Raw genomic sequence first — 22,475 nt, 5'->3', positions numbered from 1 at the left:
ACAGATAAGGAAATACTTGAACTCAATGAATCCAAACAGCAGAACATTTCCAGAATGTATACAGAAATAAAACTCTGAAATTAAAAAAAGTCCCTTTCCCAGTTTTATTATAAATACATCACCAGAAGATAGGAACCCAAAGCCTGTGAAATATGCTCTGATGACACCCAGTTTGCTTACCCACAGCAAGTTTCTGTCAGGTTAATGACAATTTTGAGAATTCAGCAAGCTTCCCACACTATGTACAAAAAAATCTCATCCTTAACACTGAACTCTTTCAAATCAGTTTGAAAACTTCTGGAGGTTGTTTTCCTGTAGAGTGGAAATGGTTAAAGGCATGAACTAAAAACCAATGGCAAAGGATGGGGAATGCAAGTTTAGAAAAGAGGCAAAGGAGTTAAGAGAGTCAGATCCATTCACCGAAGAGAAAACAGCAGCTAGACTCACGGGGCAGGAAGGGGCCTTGTTTGGCTAGGCCATCCATTCCTATCTCCATGTGGGGCCACATGCCTCAAGTTCCCAATGGCACATGCCCATTGGCTGTGCCAAAACCAATGAGCACAATGGGAAGTTAGTAACTTGCACAGCAGAGGCATATAGTCAATACAATCATGTAGCTGAAGAAGAATTTATCAAAGTATAGAACGTGGATCGCCTGTAACATCATCTAGGTTGTCTGTCCAAAGTGAAAATTCATGGAGAGAAACCTAGAAAACTACATCAGCCCCTGTAGACACAGCTAAGGAATCTGCATTTTAAGCAAACCTCAGGAAATTCTGACGTAAGCTCAAGTTCAAACCTGAAATTAGGCCAGAAAGAATTCATTATACTTCTTTTAACTCACAAGAATAACCTTGGTATTCTTCAACTAGAACCTGTTTAGAAGACAAAAGAAGGAAGTGATGCTTAAGAACAGTCCATTTGGGCACTCCAATGCATGTCCCATAATTAGCAGTGGGTGTTCTGGGTGGCACAACAGCTTGAAAACAGTTTGTTCAGGCTTACAGCTCTGCAGCCATAAGAAGCGTGGCCTCATTTTGCAAGCCTCAGACACGTTCCTGTTACCGACATCCAATTTAAAATTCTTAAGTTTAGAAAGATAGACAGTCATGCACCACATAACAATGCCTCAGTCAATAATGGACTGCATCTATGATGGTGGGCCCATAAGATCCTGATGGAGCTGAAGAACTCCTATTGCCTAGTAATGTGGTAGCCATTGTAACGTCTTACCATGGTGCATTACTCATGTATTTGTGGTGATGCTAGTGTACACAAGCCCACTGCACTGTGATATAAAAGTATAGCACATGCAATTAGTACAGTACATATTTGATAATAAGCAACTATGTTATTGTACTTTTCATAGTTATTTTAGAATATAGTCCTACTGTATAAGAGGTTAGCTGTAAAACACCCTGAGGCAGGTCCTTCAGGAGGGATTCCAGAAGGCGGCATTGTTATCGTAGGAGATGACAGCTCCACGCATGTTACTGCCCCTGAAGACCTTTCAGTGGGACAAGATGTGGAGGTGGAAGACAGTGATATTGATGATCCAGACCCTGTGTAGGCCTAGGCTAATGTATGTATTTGCATCTCAGATTTTAATAAAAAAGTTTAAAAACAAAATTTTAAATATAAAAAGGTTGAGAGAATAAGAATATAGAGAAAGAAAATATATTTTTGTAAGCTGTACAATGTGTTTGTGTTTTAAGGAAAGTGTTATTACAGCAGTCAAAAGTTAAAAATTAAGGTTTAGAAGGTAAAATAGTTACAGTATGCTAAGGTTACTTGGCTCATGCTTTTTTCTATAAATTTAGTGTAGCCTAAGTGCACAGTGTTTCTAGTGTGTAGTGTAATGTCCTAGGTCTTCACATTCGGTCTTCACTCACTCACTCACTCCGCCAGAGCAAAATTCTAATCCTGCAAGCTCCATTCTTGGTAAATGTCCTATACAGGTGTGCCATTTTAAATCTTTTATACTGTGTGCATGTGTGGTTTTTTTTTTTTTTGTTTTGTTTTTGTTTTTTTTTTTTTTTTTGAGACGGAGCCTCTTGTTGCCCAGGCTGGAGTGCAATGGCACGATCTCAACTCACTGCAGCCTCCACCTCCCAGGTTCAAGCCATTCTCCTGCCTCAGCCCCCTGAGTAGCTGGGATTACAGGTGCCCGTCACCACACTCGGCTATTGTTTTTTTTTTGAGATGGATCTCGCTCTGTCACCAGGCTGGAGTACAGTGGCGCAATCCTGGCTCACTGCAACATCCGCCTCCCGGGTTCAAGTGATTCTCCTGCCTCAGCCTCCGGAGTAGCTGGAACTTTTAATTCTACAAGTCAGGTTAAATTCCCCTGGAAGTTAAATTTATTTGACAGTGATGTAATGTCACAAGAAATAGTAACACAGGCACCAAGGAAATTTCTTTAATTAAAAAACGTAGGGGATTTTCATAATCCAGGTTTAAATATGTATTGTGCAGAATATAAAACAATTAATAAACTCAACAGTTTGAGATTACCTTGGAAGTTAGAGAAGTGAAAAAAATCAATTCTACTCGTATCAACTTTCTACTAAATGTCCTGATGAACTCAGTGACAACCACAGAATCTGAAGACAATGGCTCACAAACAGACTGATATCCATTTAATAGTTTTTGAAGATATTTTTCCTGTAAAATGGCTTGTATTTCCACAGGTACAAGAGTGAAGAAATAAGCTTTTCAATTTGACATGAAATATAAAACAACAATTTTACAAATATATTCATAAAATTTAACTGCTCATAACACAATACATGGTAAATGTGACCATCCCCTTAACGTCTAGACTATTTAATACAGAGAAGCAATCTGTCATCTCAGCTAAAAAGAAACATCTTTCATTGAGTTTATTTTTATTTGTTTAGAAACATGTTTAGAAACTGTCAAGTAAAACTGGAAAATACTTATTTTCCTTATCTTCCTCTAGGGATTCTTCATGAGGGCAAAAACTTATTTGAAAGGATGTAAGTTTTACTAAAAAGAAAATACTGAACCTTTTTTTGCGTTACTGCTTCAGTGATGCTTAGATTCTTTTAAAAAGGTGCTGAAGTTGTCTCATTGGCCGCACAGGAGGAGGAGCATCACACCCTAAGCCGCAAAGATGGACAGTAAAGGGATGGAGCTGGATTTGGCTTAAAATCAAAGTCCTGTGGTTTGTCTATCAGAAATTCTACTGTGATGAGGCAAGGCTGCAAGAAGATAGTTTTTACCCAGCATTAACAATGGTGTAATCACACACCCTTTCAAGCACATCCAAAGAATAGAATGACTTTAAAAAAGAAAAGAAGTGGAACAAAACCATAGAACTGCGGATAACGATTCCATAACCTACATTACACTTCAATTAAGCGGAAAACTCTCATAAGTGCCCACACAATACGGAGCTCCCAAATAACAGAGGTTTGAGTTTTTCCATGAAAAAAAAAAGACATTGAAGCTTTATGAAGAAAACAGTTCTCCTCAACTTTCCCAATACAGTATATGTAATAACTTAAAATAATTTCCCTATTGGTACTGGGAAATAAATTCTACTACAATCATGTTTATGCCAGTTTCTGGCATATTTCTGCATCCAGATTCATTAGTCTCCTTAATGGAGCCCATCATTTTTCCAATGGCTTTCTCCTTTCTTTAAACCCTAACCCTGAAATTCTATAACCAGTTATATCACGTGGCTTCCCTGAGGCACAAAGGTACCAAAGTCTATAATTAACTATCGAGGAATGATAAATATGCTCTCTATTTATATTAACAGATTTTAATTATTTCGGGCCACAGTTGGGGGAAAAAAATCCAGAAACCTTAATACTTACTCTGCAGGGTAAACTGTAGCCCTTTTTGCTAAAAGCTGAACCAAATAAGGGAAATGTTGAGAGTTGCAGCATGCATGACCCGGCAGCACCGATTATTAATAAAAAATTCCGGACTAGAAAAATACTCAGAGTTGTACTCCATCCACTCTGAATCATTTTTTTTTTTTGTAGTAAACGACATAAACAACTGAAAAATATTTCTATGGGAATACATCACTGGGGCTTTTACTTCTGGAAAGCTACTTGCAAAAGGCATTAGAGTCAGGCCAAAACAACTAATTGGTCTGCAATTTCCTTGTGTATGCACATGAGGGAGTGGGGCTAGTCCTTTAAAGTGATGGCAAGCAAGACATAAAAAAAGAAGTGACCTTGGAGAAATTACTTTTCTGAACTGTATTTCTCTACCTTGGTGAGCTATAGAGTTCTTTATTCTCACAAACTAACTCAACTGTGAAAAAAGAATCTCCTTAGTCAAAATTATAAATGGATCTTCCCACAAGTGGCCAAGAACAGCCTGGTGTCCTTTTTGCTGACTTGCCACCTCTCTGCAGTTCCTTAGGCAGGGTGGACGGGACCTCACTTTGGAAGCCAAAGGAAAAGATGTGGAGCCCATGGAGGGTGGTTCACTGTTACCCCTTCCAAGAGCTTGGAAATTATTACCCAAATTTCAACTTACATTTAAGCTGAATTTACTAAAAGTCAGAAACTTTTAGTTAGACATATGCCCAACTATGGGATGTGTCCAACTTGGGGGATATGTCACGTTGCAGAATGACTAGATTCATAAACAGGACTTGAAATGGAAAATTATGATATACCTAACTCTCTGGAAAAATATCTTTTTTCTTGGTAGGTAAAATCTGGCCTTTCTGGATGCAAGACCATTTAGCTTACAAGATGGTTTTAGGGCAGCAAGAATCCTTCAACCACTTTCTAGGCGTACAGCAAGAAAAGAGAAAGAGTGCCTCCTTTATCATTCTTTGGGGCCCAAAGAATTATAGGCTGAAAAGACAAACTCTATCAGCGAAAGCTAATCATCAGAGGCTCTGGCTAAATCAAAAGGCATTAAATATATTATTCTAGGCAAGTCCATTTTTTCTTTCATTTTCTGTCTGCAGGTAGAGTAAGCTATACAGAATAGAGCAAGCTATCCATAAGAGGACTGTTGTCAGATTTTCACATCACTTAAAATTTATCCAAAAAAACCAAAACCAAAAATGTCTCATCCTAAACAACGATCTCCATTGAAAAATAAAGCTATATTAAAACTGAGAGGCTGAACTTTAAACATATTATGTCAAATTAAGCAGCAGCAATCAAGAGTAATATATCATATCACTTTAAGGAAAAGGGTACTCAAATAGGTTAGAATGGCTGAAAATAGGCAAAATATTTGCCAGTAGGCAAAATACGAAAAAACCAATTCAAGTATGGATATAGTACATTAGAATCATATAAATTACGTATATGTACAAAGGTTAAAAAAAGTCACCCAAATCTGCAATGGTCAAATTAAGAGAACATTAGTTTAAATAAATACTTACTCCATGTGGCAGGGTTTTATTTTATCTCAGCCAGCTTCTACTAGTCTCATGTCCTAAAGGATCTTTGCCTTCTGGGAGCAGTGATACGACTGGTGCTAAGCATCCAAGAATTATTAACCAAAATGAAATGAAAGTAACAGGAATGGTGGAGCTCATATGAAATTCTGATTTAATTAATCCTCAGCAAACACTCATTTGTTCTCTCAAAATCAGGAATTTTGAATTATCTCTGCAGACGTACCACTTGGTGTTGTGTATATCTAATGATCCCACTTAAATTTAATTTGATTTGCAAACATTTCCAAAACTTATTGGGCTCCTTAAGCTGCAAGGGAAGGTGACAGATGGCAAAAAGGGTGTGCGCAAAAATGCCTGTATCATTGTGATTGGTTTGCTTTCAGACTCATAGAATTTGGCTTTCTTAACAAAGGGAAAAAGAAACCACAAAAAAACCCCACAAGCTTTATGAAACCCCAAGTGGTTTTAAAAAGTAAAAGCTTATTTTTAATCATTCTTAAATCTTAATTCAGTCAGCAAACAAACATGGTAGTATAGCACCCAGACCATGTCTACTACTGTAATTATCCTCAGTTAGTGAGTTTTTAAGAGCTGATGTATTGTAATCAACCGAAGAGTTCTGGCCGTGCAAGATGAGTATCAGGGGCAAATCATATTAGGCAGAAATAACAAAAGACAGGCTAAAAAGTTACGGAAAATTGTCTGTGAAGTGCCATGTATTTGATGAATGAGTATCTAAAGTAAATTCCACTGAAGTTAAAAAAAAAAAGCCCACGAGATATGAATATTCTCTCCCCCAACAAGTCAGAAAAATAAATCAGAAAGAAGCCCCAGATTTCAAAACCACCTGTGTCTAAGGCCATCTGTCCACCAGTCACACTGTACAGAGCCGCCCCTCTGCTGTCTGGTCAGGTTGGAGCCACGATCAAGTATTTCTAGACACTGTGTGCCCTTCGCGTCACACCTACACCACACTGCACTGAAGGGAACTTCATGAGCCCACACTTTTGAATACATTTTCTTCTACATCTGTAAAATATGATTTAAAGTCTTGTCCAAGATTACAAAACAAAAACAAAAACAAAACTTGGTTAAAAACCCAAGGTTAAAAATAGAAGCATGGCATTTTAAATCCAATTATTACAAAGATATTATGGTTTAATCAAGCAGACTTCAATGACGATGCTGCTGTTCTGGGCATGCAACACACCACTGGTATCTGTTACACTCCTGCCATGTTTCATCACTGTGTGTCCCCTCTCTTTATTTCCAGCCCCGTCACCCTCCCCTAATAAACAGCATTACAAAAAGGTAAAATCTAGAGTTAGTGGCAAAATCTTCACAGTAACCTGTTAATAAAGTCGTAGATGGCTGTCAAGGGTGTCAGTCAATTGGACCTTGGAAAATTAATTTGATGCAGTTTTGCTCCCCAACCAGCTGCGTAGCACAGAAAGGGCAAGCAGCGTGAAATGCATGAGTTCCATGAGGCAATGGGATCTGAGACCAATATTTTGCAGACTTCTCCGAGCACACGTGTCCACAGGGAGTGAAAGCATGAGTTGGCGGTCCTGCGTCTACATAAAATCCTGCCTCACAGCCAAGCCAGAGAGGCACATAGGGGCCCACAGTCCTGCACATGGGACACTCCCTCTCGTTGGCCTCCGTGTCACTCCGATGGCCCCAGTTGTGGTACCCATGCACATGGCCACAACTGAGATATGCCCAGGGCTGCTTCTCCTCCACCACCTCTTTCCTGTTGATGCTGGGGAAGGCCAGGGTGTTGAGCCCCACGGGACACTGCGGCCGGGCGGCGTTAATCTCCTGCCGGAGGGCTTCTATGTGCTTCTGAGTTGGAGTATGAAAAAGCCCATCTGCTGTTCTCCAGAGGAGAGTGGCCCCACACAGGTCAATGAGAGAGCCGTCCTGCAGGACGTTGGTCTCACTTTCCACCTACAACAAGTTTGAGACACATGCCTTTTAAAAGCAAAATCAAGCAAATCACTCCAAGACTCTTTCCTCTCAAAACAAGAAAAAAAAAATCTTTGAAGGTAACACAGGGAGGCAATTTATCCCACAAAAACAGAACTGGGGGAGTAACTTATCCTCCCCAAACCTCAGTTTCCTCATCTGATCACTGGATATAATACATATATGCCTTATATACAAAGCCCTGAGCACAGTATGTATACCTAGTTTTACATGTTCAATTACTATAGTGGTTATTTTAATGAACTTCACAAATCTCCTAAGATTTTCTTTTTAACTCCTTAAGTCAGTAACACAATGACTCACTGATCCCATAGGACGAGAGATGTCCTACCAGTTCATCCAGTGGAGACTCATCCTCATCTTGACCACAGCCAATCCAGAAGGCCTTGCTGGGGGCCTGTAGTCATTACAGCAGGGTCCAAAGCACCCCTGGTGACCCTTTGCTTCCTCCACCTTGAATCTATCTTTCTTTGTTCATTTGTAAGGCTTGAAGCTGAACAGTTCAACATGAGCCTTCATTTTTAGAAGGAGGCCTGTACTATGCACTAAGTGTTTACAAGACTGATTAACAGCTGACAAGCAGCAGCTAGGCATGGTCAGCAAGAATCTGACCACTGCCTCCACATGCCAGACGCATGCTAAGCCTTGGGGCTACCAAAGGCCAATAAAACCTCTTCGCCATCCTGCTCTTCAGTAGTGGAAGGCAGACATGCCCAGAGCTCAGAGTGCATGAAGGCCAGTAAAGCGTTGTGCAAGGCCACAAATCTATAGCAGCCAGGAGTGTGGACTCTGGGTTTGAACGCTGGCTCTCCCACTTATTAGCTGTATGACACTGGGCAGATTACTTAAGCTCCCCGTGCCTCAGTTTCCCCTTGTGTAAACGTTAAAAAAGGTGGTTGTGTTAGATAAGTAAATGCAAAGAGTTCTTAGAGAACACTGTCTGGTACGCAGTAAACACTATGTAAATACCTGCTACTATTACTCTGATGATGACAGATGGTCAGAAATGGTTTCTAAAAGGTTTTTCTTTAACAGAGATTTGAGAAAGATGTCAGGCCTCAGTAGGGAGGATAGCAGGAAGGCACAGCAGGGAGAGGGAGGAGAGGCCAAATGGCATATGCGCCGAGGGAGCAACAGGGAGTTCGACGAGGCTGTGCAGCCAGGCTGAACAAGGATGGACGCAGTTCAGGGCACTGGGTGGGTGGGGCGAGAGACCCAGGCGGGAGAGAGAGGGAGGCTGGTGTCCATGCCCAGAGGGAGTTGGTGGGGGGTTTAGGTAACTACACAAGAACTGGTTTGCCTTTCAAAAAGGTCACTTCTGGAACTTTGGAGGGTGGGTTGGAGGGGTAGAAGATGAGTGGTGAAGGAGGCACCTGGTGCTCTCTCTGGGTAGAGAGGATGAGTACACCTCAACAAAGACAGTCTCAGTGGCAAGAGACAGAGGCACAGGGAGTAGAGAGAAAGAAATTAGACTCGATGGCACTCAGCTCTTGATCTGAGCAAGAGCCCGTTACGTGCCTGGTTGTCTGGGTAGAACAGGGCTTTCCACAGACAGAGAAACACAGGAGAAATGGCAGATGAGAGCAAATCCTGATTTCACCACTGAGGAGCTCTGTGGTCTTGAGTCAATGACCAACCTCTCTGGGCCTGGCTTCCACATCCATTTAACTGGAATAATGCTAATACATGTCTTATAGGATTGTTGTGAGAACTAAATAAGTTCAACAGCAAAAGCCAGGCCAGTTCAGTTCTGGGTGTGCTGAATGTGAGGAGTGTGCAGAGTATTGGTGGTGGTAATGCATACAAGGCACGTGTGATGCAGCGTGGGAGACAGATCAGGCTCGCAGAAACATATCTGGGATATTACCAGCACCTAGGTGAAGCTGTGGGAATGGATGCCACTGCCCAGGCAGGGTCCCAGTGGGGACTGAGGACAGAGCCAGGGGCTGGAGTGGAGGAAAAGAACCATGTAAAGGAAAGAGAGAGGTATGGGAAGCACTAGAAATTTTGTTAATCTTTGGTCCAAAGAACTTTGCGGCTCTCTGCTGCCCTTGGGGTACAGCCCAAGCTTCTTAACACACTTAAAAGGTCACTCTCAATGCAGTCACTTGACTTCTCCTGCTGTAGCTCTTCTCTTCCTAACTGGAAACCAGGACTGCCCTGCGATGAGCTGCAAGGACCTAGAGTCCAAGAAGGCACTACCTCAGACTGCCCACAGGCAGGTGCAAGAGCAACCTCTGCCTAGAATACTCCACCCCAGCACACCCTGCTCCAGCTGAGCCCTGGGCTGGCAAACTCCTACTTTTTATCCAGGTCTCACCTAGATGTCACTTTGCCCTGGACATTTTCCTTGTCATGAGGAAATCAGCCCTTCCCAAGTATTAGTTGTTAGAAAAAGTTAAGGTCCCAAGAAAATGATAAATCTTAATACTGTATAGGACACACACTGTGACTCCTTTCAAACAGCCTGAAATTTGCTGATGCTCCTTCCCCGCCCCACCACGAAACCGAGCATCCCATGTTCTCCTCTCCCCCAACTGGTGTCATGAGGCTCCTGCCCTTGCTGACCACAGGCAATTCTCAGGGGAGGCCTCATTGCAGGATAAAACTGTGTCTAAAGGATCATACTGATGTGGTAAGAAGCTGAGGTGTGGTGGTGGCCTAGCCTCTGGCTGTGGAACAACCCCCTTTTCCTCCTGCAGGGCACTTCTTAGTAAACAATAAAGTCTTATCATAAATCTGGGGGGTATGGCCTTTTACTTTCCACATACCCTTGACTCCCACATCTGGGGTAGGTGTGCTGCGAAGGGAAAGTACCTTCGGTGCCTTCTCATGACTGTGCTCATCATACAGTATCTGCTGATCTGCTGCCTGGTCTGTGACCTCCTCCAGACCATGCAATTCGAGGGCAGAGCGTGGACGTGGTGTTTTCTGCCATATCCCCAGTTTGCATCCCCTACTTAGTAATAACAACCAGCCAGTTATGGGGCATTACTGTGTCCAGCACTGTTCCAATCCTTTCCAGCTACTGTATTTATTTAGTTCTCACAACAATCCTATTAGACATGTACTATTATTATTCCAATTTAGGAGATGTGGAAGCCAGGCACAGAGAGGTTAAATCATCGATTCAAGACCACAGAACTAAGTGGCGAAACCAGGACTGGAACCTGGTGGTCTGATTTAGCAATCATTAGTAGGCATGAACTCAGATTTTATTTTTTAAATTCTACCACAAAAGAAAAGCTATGAGCAGGCACAGGAATTGACAGTACTTTGGAAGCAAGAGACATTTGGCCTCTACCATGGCAACTAATGGCCCCTACATAGCAACTATCTAAGCACAGGGTAGTGAAGTCAACCCCCATCCACCACTTCTTATTAGCAAGTGACTTAACCTTTTAAAGCCCAGGTTTCCTCATCTATAGATGGACACAATTAACAACACTGACTTCACAGGTTATTTTAAGCAACACTGGAAAGACAATTAATGTAAAGCACCTGCTAGAGCCTGAACATAGTTACTCTATGGTTATTTTTATAATTTCACCTAAAATTAGGTATGCAATCAACTTAACTGAATTTACTTAATTTTATACAAAGCCAGTTTAGTTTAATAAAATATTTCATATATAATTTAATTAAATACTCAAGGGCCCCCTAGACTAATATTATAAATGTTACCATATGTTATCATTAACTAGCTAAAAAAGTAGGGCACAATTCAAATTCCATTCACCTATTTATTCAGGGTTTAAAGGCCTGAAAAGACATTTCCCCCACATTTAATTAATTTTGTTGATTAGTATACCTTTCTGAGGTTCCATCATTTGCTGTAATAATGAAAAACAATGGTGATTTCTGGTTACAGATACATTAGTATATTGATTCATATCAAATGCTGAGTATGACATGAATACATAATCTTCCACCAGCACTAGCTCCACAATGTGACTACTACTGTTTTAACAAATATTTTAGACTTTTAGCAGCTCACTTTATTTCCCAAATTGCTGTATTAGACTGCAAATGACAAGTACTGCCAGAGACTGTCCCCAAAATCTAATCTCCAGATAAACATAATTTATATCGAATGCTACCAGCAACATGTACAGGACCAATGAGTCATGAATTAAAACAGAAGCTCAAAGAGTCAGTAAACTTTCCACGAAGACAGACCAAAAAAATGTTCTCCAGAGGTTAACAAGAGGAGATTGCAGGAAGGATTATCCGTTCAGTGTACCATAAGCCCAAGGTCAGGCTGATGGAAGCCTCTGTAACTGGTCAGGTTAATCAGATGCTATCAAATGGGACGGCACAATTTTACAGAGTTTTAAGTGTCGCTTATAGGGACTAACTTCAAAAATAGCCTGTATATTTAATACAACCCATTAATAGAAGCCATTTTTGGAGTTCTTTCTTTTCAGTCACACTGTAAAATTCTCCGGCACATGTAGCAGCCTAAGAAGAGTCGCTACACAATAACCAGAGTGGACGAGAAACTCATCCTGTGATTTGCCCTCCTGGACAAAGGCGCTCCCCACGGACTCTAGTGCATGCTTTATACTCACCCAGGGAGGCAAATGCTCAGGTGTAAACCATCCCCAGCTCCCCACAACATGGTACTGAGTGAGTAGTATTAGGTGTCCAGGCTCTCCATCAGGGAGACCTGAATTTGAATCTCATCGGCTGCCACCTTCTAACTCTGTGACACTGGACAACCTTTAATTTTATGCCACATCTTCCTCATCCATGAAATGGGGATGACTCTACTTCCCTAAGAGGGCTGCTGTGCAGATGAAGTGAGCTAATGTCAAAAATGTTAATGCAGAGCCTGCACCCAGCAACCATTTACTGACTTCTTACTCTTGCTGTTATAATGATGAATAACCAGTTTGGCCAATCTAGGTCGGTTTTGCATAAAACTATCCAGTGATCAGAAACAAAAGATTATTTAGAAAAACTGCTTTCACATTTCCTTCTTTGTTTACAATTTCTTGAAAACATTTATACAAAATTTATTGAATTTGCTTTTTTTTTTTTTTTTTTTTTTTAGAAAATGCTTCTTTTATTCAGCCATAATGCACTGTAAGACGCATAAGCTGTGCCTGTAGCTGAAAAACGGTGTAAAATAGAAATAAAAATAACCATTCCCTAAACACAAACATCCAGTAGAGAACAGCAAATGAGGTTAGCAAAACAGCCCCCAGCTTCTTTTTCCATCTTAGACATTTTTGATGATGATCTTTCTAACAAGTGCTAGGTCAAATTCTCTATTCCGCATACATTTTATTCTGTGGGAGTTTTGAAGAACTCCTCTTCTAGCTTCTAGAAAAAGACATTTGTTCTCTCTCATTCTAGCTTCTACCTAGCAAATTAAGCAAAAGTACAGGAATGGAGAGTTTACTAAAAATCAGTGGCTGTGCTATATGGCTATGGCAAGATCAGAAACTCAGAGTTACACATTTAAGGTATTATAATTATTCTCCAAGAAAGAATGGGTTTAAAAAACTGCTTTAGGGCACGGGTATAAGTGGTGATATTTATAGGAAAATATTAACATGCCAGGTCAATGCAATATATAAATCATCTCAAGTAAAAAGTTCTAACTATGATTTTGGTGGACAGTATAGAGAATTCTGCCTTAATATATAGGAATTCAAGGGGAAAACCAGCTGACTTATTTTTAGTTCCAGAAAGTCTAGTAAATAATTCCTTAATTCATAATTTTTACTAATTGTTTTTGGACTGCTCAAATGTTTTCCAAATCAATAAAGTTTTACACTAAAAGTAAGTTTATTCTTCTTAAAGTGAATTAAAACAGATTTGTGTGGTGAGGTATACAATAAAAAATATTCTTCAGGTGGTAAGGAGCAAAACACAATTTACTCCCAAAAAGTTGAACCACTGAAGGAGATAAGGCCATTTCCCTCTTGCTTTCTGGGGCTTGTGGAATTCTGCTTCTGCTGAGTTATGGTACACGGCGCTTGGACCTGCACAAAGGTTCCAAACGTCAGGGGAGGGAAAAACGACAGCCTTGGAGTTAGGCTTGTGTAGTCTGGAACGTCTTGCAGAGTGAAGCGCACTCACCAGCTTTCCTCGTTGCTGGGCCGACCTGGTTTCTCGCAAGGTATACACATCTCCACAGACAGAGATCTCGCGCCAGACCCCAGGCTGGGACTCCTCGGTGAAACCCCCTCGAGGATGCATCACCAGGACACCATTAGTAGTAAGCCCATCCATGTGGCCATCAGGGTTTTTCCACTTTGCTGCCTTTTCCTGGAGAGCACATGGCAGAACAGAAAAAGTAGGTTAAGATGATGTTGAAATGGAAAGGATTCTGGAATTTCTTTAATACACTGTGTAGAGGCAGAGGGGAGGAAGGTGATGCATTTTCATTTTCTATTTAAAGCTAATAATCACAAGGATAAAATACACAATTATTTCGACACTATAAAAGAAGTGTTGAATGGATGAATGACTTATCACTGGACACATATTATAGTTCTCAAGAATTTGCAAAAAATGGATGCCTGGACTTCTCCCTCTAAGATTCTTTTTACCCTCCCCACAACCCCATGAGATTCCAGGAATCTGATGTGTTTTCTCTTTTCAGTTATACTTGTGCCATGTCCTTATCCTGATATCTAAAAGTGCTTTCTATGTACTCACTGTCAGGATAGAGAAAAAAGGATAGCCATAAAGAAAGACTTTCTATTAAAGCTAGAAAATTCAAAAAATGTTAAGCCAACAAGTCAGGGTCATTATGTTTACACAACAATCAGTGTTTAAATTCTCAAAGGTAGATGGCACATGTAGCTTGACATGATGATAGGACAGACACTCTTGGGTGCTTGTGCCACAGCTCTTCCCTTCAGCTTTCTTGGTGATAGAGCTCAGCTACTGTTCACATGGCTGGGGCTGGTGGGGGGAATCCTGATTAATCCAACACGACACTCCCAGCCATCTTCCCAATGGCTGGTTTACAGGTGGGCACAGCACATGACTGGGCTCTGACTGATGACACAGGATATCTTCTCGGAGGCTTCTGAGAAAGGTGTCTGTGCTCTAAGAAGAGACAAGGAGGAAACAGTGCTTCTGCCACCCTCTTCTCTGGCTGGAAGCTGTCATGTGGCAGGGGACATATGAAAGTGCAGGAGCCAGCTCTCACCCACAAGAAGACCTCCCATGAAGAGGCTGGTGCACCATGGGAGGCAGAAGGCAAGACAGATACAACCCGGTGCCCTGGATGTCACAGAACCACTGAACCACCAACCCGGGAGCTGGCCTTCTTCAGCACTTCTTATGTGGGAACAGTACATTTGCATTGATTTTAGACCATTTTAAGTGGGTTCTTTTTTTCCTGCAAAAATATCCTAATTCAAAAGGAAACTATGTTAAACCTGGATATTCACTAAAACTTCTGGGCTTCACTTACAAGGAAACCCTATAAGGGTTGGGATTCAAGTCTGTTTTGATCTCTGTAATCCCACATCTAAAACGCCCAGTATGGAACATAGCAAACACTCAATAAAACATTTTTGAAGGAATGAATCACTAACATTTTCCTCTAAGCCCTAATGATCTAAATTTGGCCATTTATTTTTCTCTCTGAAATAAGCCTCTTAACTGCCATAAATACATTATGGACAATGTTACAGGCATATTTTTAAAAAAGTACTTTTTATATTGTAAATATTACAATATAAAAAATATAATGAATAGCAAGTAATGCTTACTAACGTTCAGATTTTAACTGGCCACCTGAAAACTAAAATCTCAAAATCTCACCAGAGGCAACATACAAAGCCAATATTTTTTTTGCTCCAATTGAATGTTCCATGTCATAATCACAAGCGTTTTTCTAGAAATCATGTACTTCTTGACAGTACTTACTCCAAGAAATATATTTTTGGAAGAGTCAAATCCGGCGGCAAATATCCGTGCTGTGTAAGGCTCATTCCTGTCGCACACGATCCTGCAGGCAAACCTGGATATGGTGCTCTGTGTGATCTGGGCTTCGTCCGTGTTCTGGCTGCCAGAAATCGTGTCTGTGACAACGAAGTCGATAGGGCTTTCTGTTGATCTGCCCACCTAAATAAATCAAGTGTACTCGTGATTCACTCGGAAAATAGCAGGGTGCTGTATTTTATTCACATGGAAAAAGCATTCAGGATCCCTTTAACACTCACTATCTTTGTTCTGAGGGTTAGAATTTAATGCAAGATTTTCATTCATGTGCCTTTTCCTATTTGACTAGGGAAAATATTAGGGTAACCAAATATTAGAGATATCTATTTTTAATTGTATTGTACTGTGGTAAGAACACAATACGAGATGTATCCTCTGAAATATGTGAGCACATAATACAGTCATTGTTGACTACAGACACAGTGGTGCACAGCAGATCTCTAGAACTTACTCATCTTGCTTCACTCACTTTATGCCACTCATTAGTTCATTAGATTTTAAGTACTGAGAAAAAGCTCAATTAAGAGGACAACAGTAGATCTTTGGCCACTCATCAGATTTCATCTCTTGGATCCGGGAAGCAATATTACTTTCACGACAATTTTTTTTTTTCCTATTTCTGGGGTTAAAAAAAGCAAGATTTTAAATAAAGGAACTCTTGCTTCCTACTTTCTTGTCCAGCTCCACAGAATGGTTTTCCTTGTTAGGTAAATCCAACAGTGACTCCCAGCACTGAGCAAGAACAGCCCTAATCCAGACATAGAGATAAATGTCCATTAACACTACTCAGCATGAAAGAGAAGGATGTGAAGCCAGCCCAAAGTTTGGGATGTAGTCAAATGAAAGATTTCAAAAGCTGGTCTTGGCATTTCAAGTTTAAATTTTTAAAACCTCTCTTGTGGAAGTCTAAAAGACTGTCAATAATACTATATTGGCTAACCTTTCTTTGTAAAGATTTAAATGCTGCCAGAAAGAATGTATTTCATTAGGAAGATGTGACAAAGTTCTAACAAAGCTTCTAACAAAGCATCCAATAAAGGCTTAATGAAGCTTGTCCTATTCAATCAATTCAAGTAAGACAGGTATTACTCTCTCCTGTGAACTAGGAAAAATATTTGTTTACAAATATGAAAATCCTCAATATGGAATATTTGAAAAGTTATGTAATTCTGCTTTATGAATCTCTAACTGGAAAACAGTGCTAAGTGTTTTATGTGCCAAAAGGACTTCTTAGGTTAAAATCACTTATACTTAAATTAACACTTTCTCACTAAATATGATATTGTTCTCTCCCAACAACCGTAACTCTGATTCTGAAGTTGCCAATGGGAGGAATGCAGAGACCTGAGACGTATGCACATAAAGCTCCCAAAAGTCAATTTCCAAGATATTTTTACTCTGGTCTCAAAGTTCTGTCTACAAACTAGGCAATGTAATACATTTTTCATCCAAATGAATAAAGTAGAAAAAAATCTTGTATCACTTAGCTCAGCTTGCTTCCTAGAACAATATCAAATTTCTTTTGTAAATCTCATATATACATTCTCATGCACAGACTATCTTTCTAAAACCAATGACCACAGATACCTATTTTCTCTTGTTTTTTATAACCCTTAATTTCTTGTCCTAATGAAATATGCCTGGAATGAACTAAACTGCTGGTTTCATTGACACTTAACAATTTGAACAGATGCATATTGCCTAGATATATGCATTTCAGGTTTAGAAAACACATAACTTGTTAAAAAATGCAATGTAAAATCTAAATTAGATGTATTATAAAATCATATAATTCATCCTTCTAAAGCTGCAAAATCTCCTCTCTGCTAGATTCATTTAAAAACCGGGTAACTTGGAAGCTCTACTGATTCAGACTGCTTTAATTTTGTTAAACATTTTTTAAAAAGAAAATTAGAAAAGTAATGAAGACTTACTGCAAAATACTTAACAAATAGAGAAAAGTATAAAGGTGAAAACAAAGCCAACTTCAAACTTAGGTGCAAACCCGTCCTGAGCCTCTATTTCAATGAAGTTTAGGAGTAAAACATGATAAATTCTAGAATTTTCCAGTCATCTCACCAAACCTGGAGCCTCACAGCAACAGTCACTGTCCCAAGATTTGTTAATCTCCATGGAAGAGGGCAATGCCTTTTCAAGCTCTGTTATAAGTTCAAAGTCAAAATCACTCTGCTGGTTTGAATGTTTTGTAACTATTCCTTCTTGTGTACAGAAATTACTCTTTTCTAGAAGGGCCACATTCTGAGTTCATCCAAATGTATTAAATTAATGTCTTGATGAAGTCATTGAAATTGACTGTAAAACAGGAAATTTTATTCTAACTGGAACAGACTGGTAGGATCAATGATTTTAAGTCATGACACTTACCTTGATTGGTCATACGTATGATTTATCAGTTTGCTTCCACTTAAATCTAACCTCTAGAGTGCTGGTAAAATTTTATACTTTATGACGCAAGCCTCATGTTGCTTTTTCCACGAAAACAAAACAAAACAAAAAATAAAACTAAGTAACTTTCCTCCTGAAAAATCACTCAAATGTGGAACACCTGCAGCTTGCCCCTTCTTTTGACTACTGGATCAACTCTACATTAAAGGCAGTCATGCACACAAGCCAAGATGCTTTTGAATTTCATCTGATATTCATATAGCACGCAAGCCAGGATGCTTCTGAATTTCATGTGATAGTCACAGAGTGCTGATAGTCATATAACCAGCTACAGTGAGAACTTGCTCCATTCAGTATGTTAAATTTTATACATATAAGAAAAGTTTGGGTTTGCCTGGATGTTAGCTGAAGCCAGGACAGGTAAGATGGTATCAAAGCATCTAGAAGGGCCTCCCGTTTTTCTCACCTCCCTCAACCAATTCCTACCCATCTCCCTGCATCAATCACTTTATTTTCTGACTTCCCTCCTGGGATAAGGATGAAAAGTTGTTGCTCCCATCTAAAAGCAATCTTTCCATCGACACTTGATATTCCAATATTCTCCCTTTCCCAAGGATTTTGCTCCTAATACTATCTCCTCTCTTTCCTGAGTCACCAATTTCTCCTTTTATACTGGATGGTGCCATCAGCTCTCACACACATTCTAGAGCTTCTCAAACTCTGTGGTTAAAGGACCAGTATTGTTGCTGTTGTTGTTTTAAATTTTAACTAGTCACTGATGCCTTTTAAACATACAATAAAAATGAGTACTTGAGAAATGATCATCTGCTTGGATGTTTCGGCAATGCCAAACTGTCATGAAGGTTTCCTCTCAACTTGTATGCTCATCTCATTCTGTATTTTAACAAACATTTCACTGCTGGGCAGAGGGAGTGCAGTTTGAGTAGCACTGCTCTGGACTAGTCTCCCATTTTTAAAAATGCTTTCATTCACCTGCAAGCAACCCTCAGGCTCCAGGCCTGCTTCTCTGATTCACTTAACAGCAAGACTTCTTAGAAAACCTGTCATTAGTTATTTCCTCCATTTCCTCACCCATATCTTTAACTTCCTTCTTCCTCAACCCACTCCAACTGCGCTTCCTTCCCCACAACTCTACTGAAACCATTCACGCTGATTCCAACAATCAATATATTGCTAAATCCAGGGCTTACGCTGAACCAGCATATCCTGGTCCATCTCTACCTGGTACTAAGATAATGAAACTTTCAGGCTAGTTGGTAAATAGTTCCCCGTTCCCTTTTCTTTCTGTTCTCTCCCTAGATAGTATCACCAAATCCCACCTATCAGCTGAAAGTCTTGATCTCTCCCCTGAGCTTCAGACCAGCATACCCAATCTCCACTTGTATGTGTGATAAATATCGCGAATGTAATATGTGCCAAACAGAACTTGGATCCCCCTTCCCCCTGGGGCTTCCCTATATCAATGACTGACTGACATCCAATTTGCTCAAGCCAAAAGTCAAAACCCAAGAATAACCCAGTTCTTCACGTTCCTCCATGCCCACATCAGCCCTGTGTAAACACTGTCAGCTGAACCTCCAAACACATCCTCAATCCTTCCACTTTTCCCATTTTGGTTTTGGTTACCATTATCTCTTACTTGGGTTCTATCACCTTAGCCTCCAAATTGGTTTCCCTGTTTTCATACTTGCCACCTAGATTCTTTTCCATACAGTAGTTTGAGAAATCGTACAAAAACGTAAATCAGATTATACCTCTCTCCCGCTTAAAATCCTCCAACAGCTTCCCAAAACTCCTAGAATAAATCCCAAACTCTACCTGGCCTGAAGGTCCTACCTCTCTCAGCCTCTACCTGCCCTTCCAAGTCCAACGAAGTTCACTGCCATCCTTCTCCACTGTGATCTTGACTTGAAGCCTTTGCACTCACTGTTTCCTCTGCCTGAAGGGCTTGCTTATTTCTGGTCTGCTGCCTCCTCCAGATGTAGGCTGCTTGAGAGGAGAGCCTTAGTTCTCTCTCCCCAGCCACCAAAGGAGTTTCTGACACAGCAGATGGTCAAGAGATGAAAATAATAATTGGAAGATAATGACAGGGAGGCCGAATCCTATGAGATACGCACATACCTGCACAAGCCTGCTCATGTGCAACGGTTGTAGAAATACCCACTAGAAAATGTAGACATTCTTTAACATTTTCCTCTTAATAGATACTAATTAAATGTTACCATCTAAAACTACAGTAAATCAACTAAATTGAAAACCAAAAAAAAAAACAAAAAAACAAAAAAACAAAAACCCAAAAATGTTAGGCCTTGTAGTACCAGGTTCGAAGCCTGTGAAAGTGTGAAATCGGAGAGAAAGGACCCCTGAGCACTGGCTGCAGGACCCAGTCAGTCTCCTAGCCCCTCTGGTCAGAAGGCACTTGGCACTGCACTTTAGGCACAGTCAAGACAATGCACCACTTCCTCTAATTCCTTCCATGAACTATTTTCTCCTTTATGTTTCACTTTCCTGTTAGAGTTTCTTTCTTTCTTTACCCCTACTCCAGACAATAATGACCAAGATCTTACTCTTTCTCATACCTTAAATTCAGATCTAGCTTTGATTTTTCCCCTCAGGCCATAATATTTCTGAGTTCTGAGTCTACTAACTTGACTTCACAGTGGGAAATGCAGCATAAAGCCCTTTCTTGGTTCATTCTGATATTCTGCCTTTAGATACTCAATTAACCCTAGAAATCATTTTAATGGGAATGACTAAAACGAACAAACTCTCCACACTGAGGTCCATACTTGAGAACTGTGAGTGCTGTAGTGCTTTTTGCTCGGTGATTTTTGTCAGTAGTAGGTTTTGGAAATATAAACTTGTTAAAAGGAGGAAAACGTGGAAACAAATCTATCTTTTCAAGGTCTTCTGAGAGTTGCTTAGTTCTCTGCTTAAAATGATCTGCCATGGATCCTTCTAATAGGTCCAGTTAGTCTGTGTGTGTAATGTGTTATGTTTCCTTAAGAAACATGTGAATTCTTGCTTGGCTTACCATACTTTATTTAAAGAGGCTGAGCTGGTACTATTCAGAGAATGAAGAGCCCAGTGACCTAAATCTTAGCTCTGCCCCTAAAGCCTCCTCTGACCTTAGTTTACATTACTTTTCCTTTCAAAGACCCAGATTTCTCAGCTATGAAATTAAGAGGTTGGTACAAATTGGTATTCTCAGAATGTGGTTCATGAGCCCCAGAGGGTCCTTGAGACCCTGCCATGGGGTCTAGGTACATGAGGCCAAAACTACCTTCATAATAATACAAAGACATTAACTGCCTTTTCCACTGTGCTGGTCTCTACACTGATGGTGCTAGAACACTGGTGGGTAAAGCTGCTGGTGCTTTGGCACGATTCAAAGCAGTGGCACCAAACTGTATTAACAGTCATTGTATTTTTCATTGCTGTGAATCTCCAGTTTAAAAATTAGGAGTTTTATTAAATCTTGAGTCTTTTAATATTCTGTATGACAAAATAGGAAGTATGCATAATGTACTTAGAAGTTAGTAATAGGAAGCTGAAAAAGTCCAGCTAAATCTTTAATTCATTCTGCAGAGATGTGAGGGAAGAAAGTGAGCATGTGAGTCAAATGTGACTGTTCAATAGTGCGGAATACACTATGTGACACATATGTCGCTAAAGAATATCTATGAAACTCTGAAAAATTCCGAAGAAACAAGATTCTTCTTAAAGGAATTTAATGTCTCACACTTTGAGAGTACCTGACTTACCTATAACAGGTACCATCACAGTAAGTTTTTGAATTTAAGTGGTAAAAAAGTATCATGGACAATAGTGAAATAGGCTTGATCCACTTTTTTTAGGATTAAGAACTCTCTGTAAAAAAAACTTTAAAATCTTTACTGCTACTATAAGTAGGGAAAAAAATTTATAAATTGAAAATAAATAATTGTAATGAGTATGAAAAAGATATAATAATGAAGTTTCATAAAAATATCAACAGGGAAGAATATGCATATACTTATGTAGGAAAATATTTTCCTTAACAAAAGAAGAAGAAAAGACATTTATAAGATTATATAACAGAATGGCATGGAGATTTTGCCCAAACATGATAAATTTTATTTTTGAGTTCAAACTGGCACTTTAATAACTATGTTTATAACTATGACTATATATTTTATCTAAGATTATTTAGTTTTAAAATATCTAATAAATACACATAGTTCCAAACTCGAAAAGTGTAAAATATCTCCCTGTATACCACCTGCTCAGTCCCCTTCCCCACAAAGGCAACTGCTACGTTAATGTCTTGTTAATCATTTTGGAGATTTTTTAATGCATATAAGCATTATTTAAACCATTTTACAATATTAAATTAATAATGTAATACTTTACAATATAAAAATAATAATGTAATATTTAATATTATTTAACATTTAATTTAGTAACATTTTAATTGAATATATATTACCAATATGACCCAATATATTCAATAATATTAATATTTAACTCATTTAATATGTTTGGAGCTCTTTCTGTGGCTATACATATAGCTTTTCTTTGTTCGGTTTTATACTCTTGGAGGGCTCCACTGTACAGCTGTGCCCAAATTTACTAAACTGGTCCACTACTGAAGAACATTTAGCTTGTTTCCAATCTTTTCCTATTAAGCAATGCTTTG

General features: G+C 39.6%; 1 protein-coding gene across 2 annotated transcripts in view; it reads right to left on the bottom strand.

The window, feature by feature from the left end:
- Nucleotides 1-2,405: 2,405 nt before the first annotated feature.
- Nucleotides 2,406-22,475, bottom strand: part of PELI2 (pellino E3 ubiquitin protein ligase family member 2) — a 190,070-nt gene continuing 170,000 nt past the window's right edge. For both annotated transcript variants that reach the window (XM_045396461.3, XM_045396462.3), the window contains exons 4-6: nucleotides 15,296-15,493; nucleotides 13,490-13,678; nucleotides 2,406-7,360 (exon numbers count right to left, since the gene is read on the bottom strand). In XM_045396461.3, the coding sequence (XP_045252396.1) occupies nucleotides 6,794-7,360; nucleotides 13,490-13,678; nucleotides 15,296-15,493 (954 nt within the window). In that variant the 3' untranslated portion in view covers nucleotides 2,406-6,793. The remainder of the gene's footprint in view (nucleotides 7,361-13,489; nucleotides 13,679-15,295; nucleotides 15,494-22,475) is intronic.

This window comes from Macaca fascicularis, chromosome 7, assembly GCF_037993035.2.
Source record: "Macaca fascicularis isolate 582-1 chromosome 7, T2T-MFA8v1.1".
NCBI lineage: Eukaryota > Metazoa > Chordata > Mammalia > Primates > Cercopithecidae > Macaca > Macaca fascicularis.
Note: the sequence above shows the minus strand (reverse complement) of the source record. Positions and strands in the feature narration are given on the sequence as shown.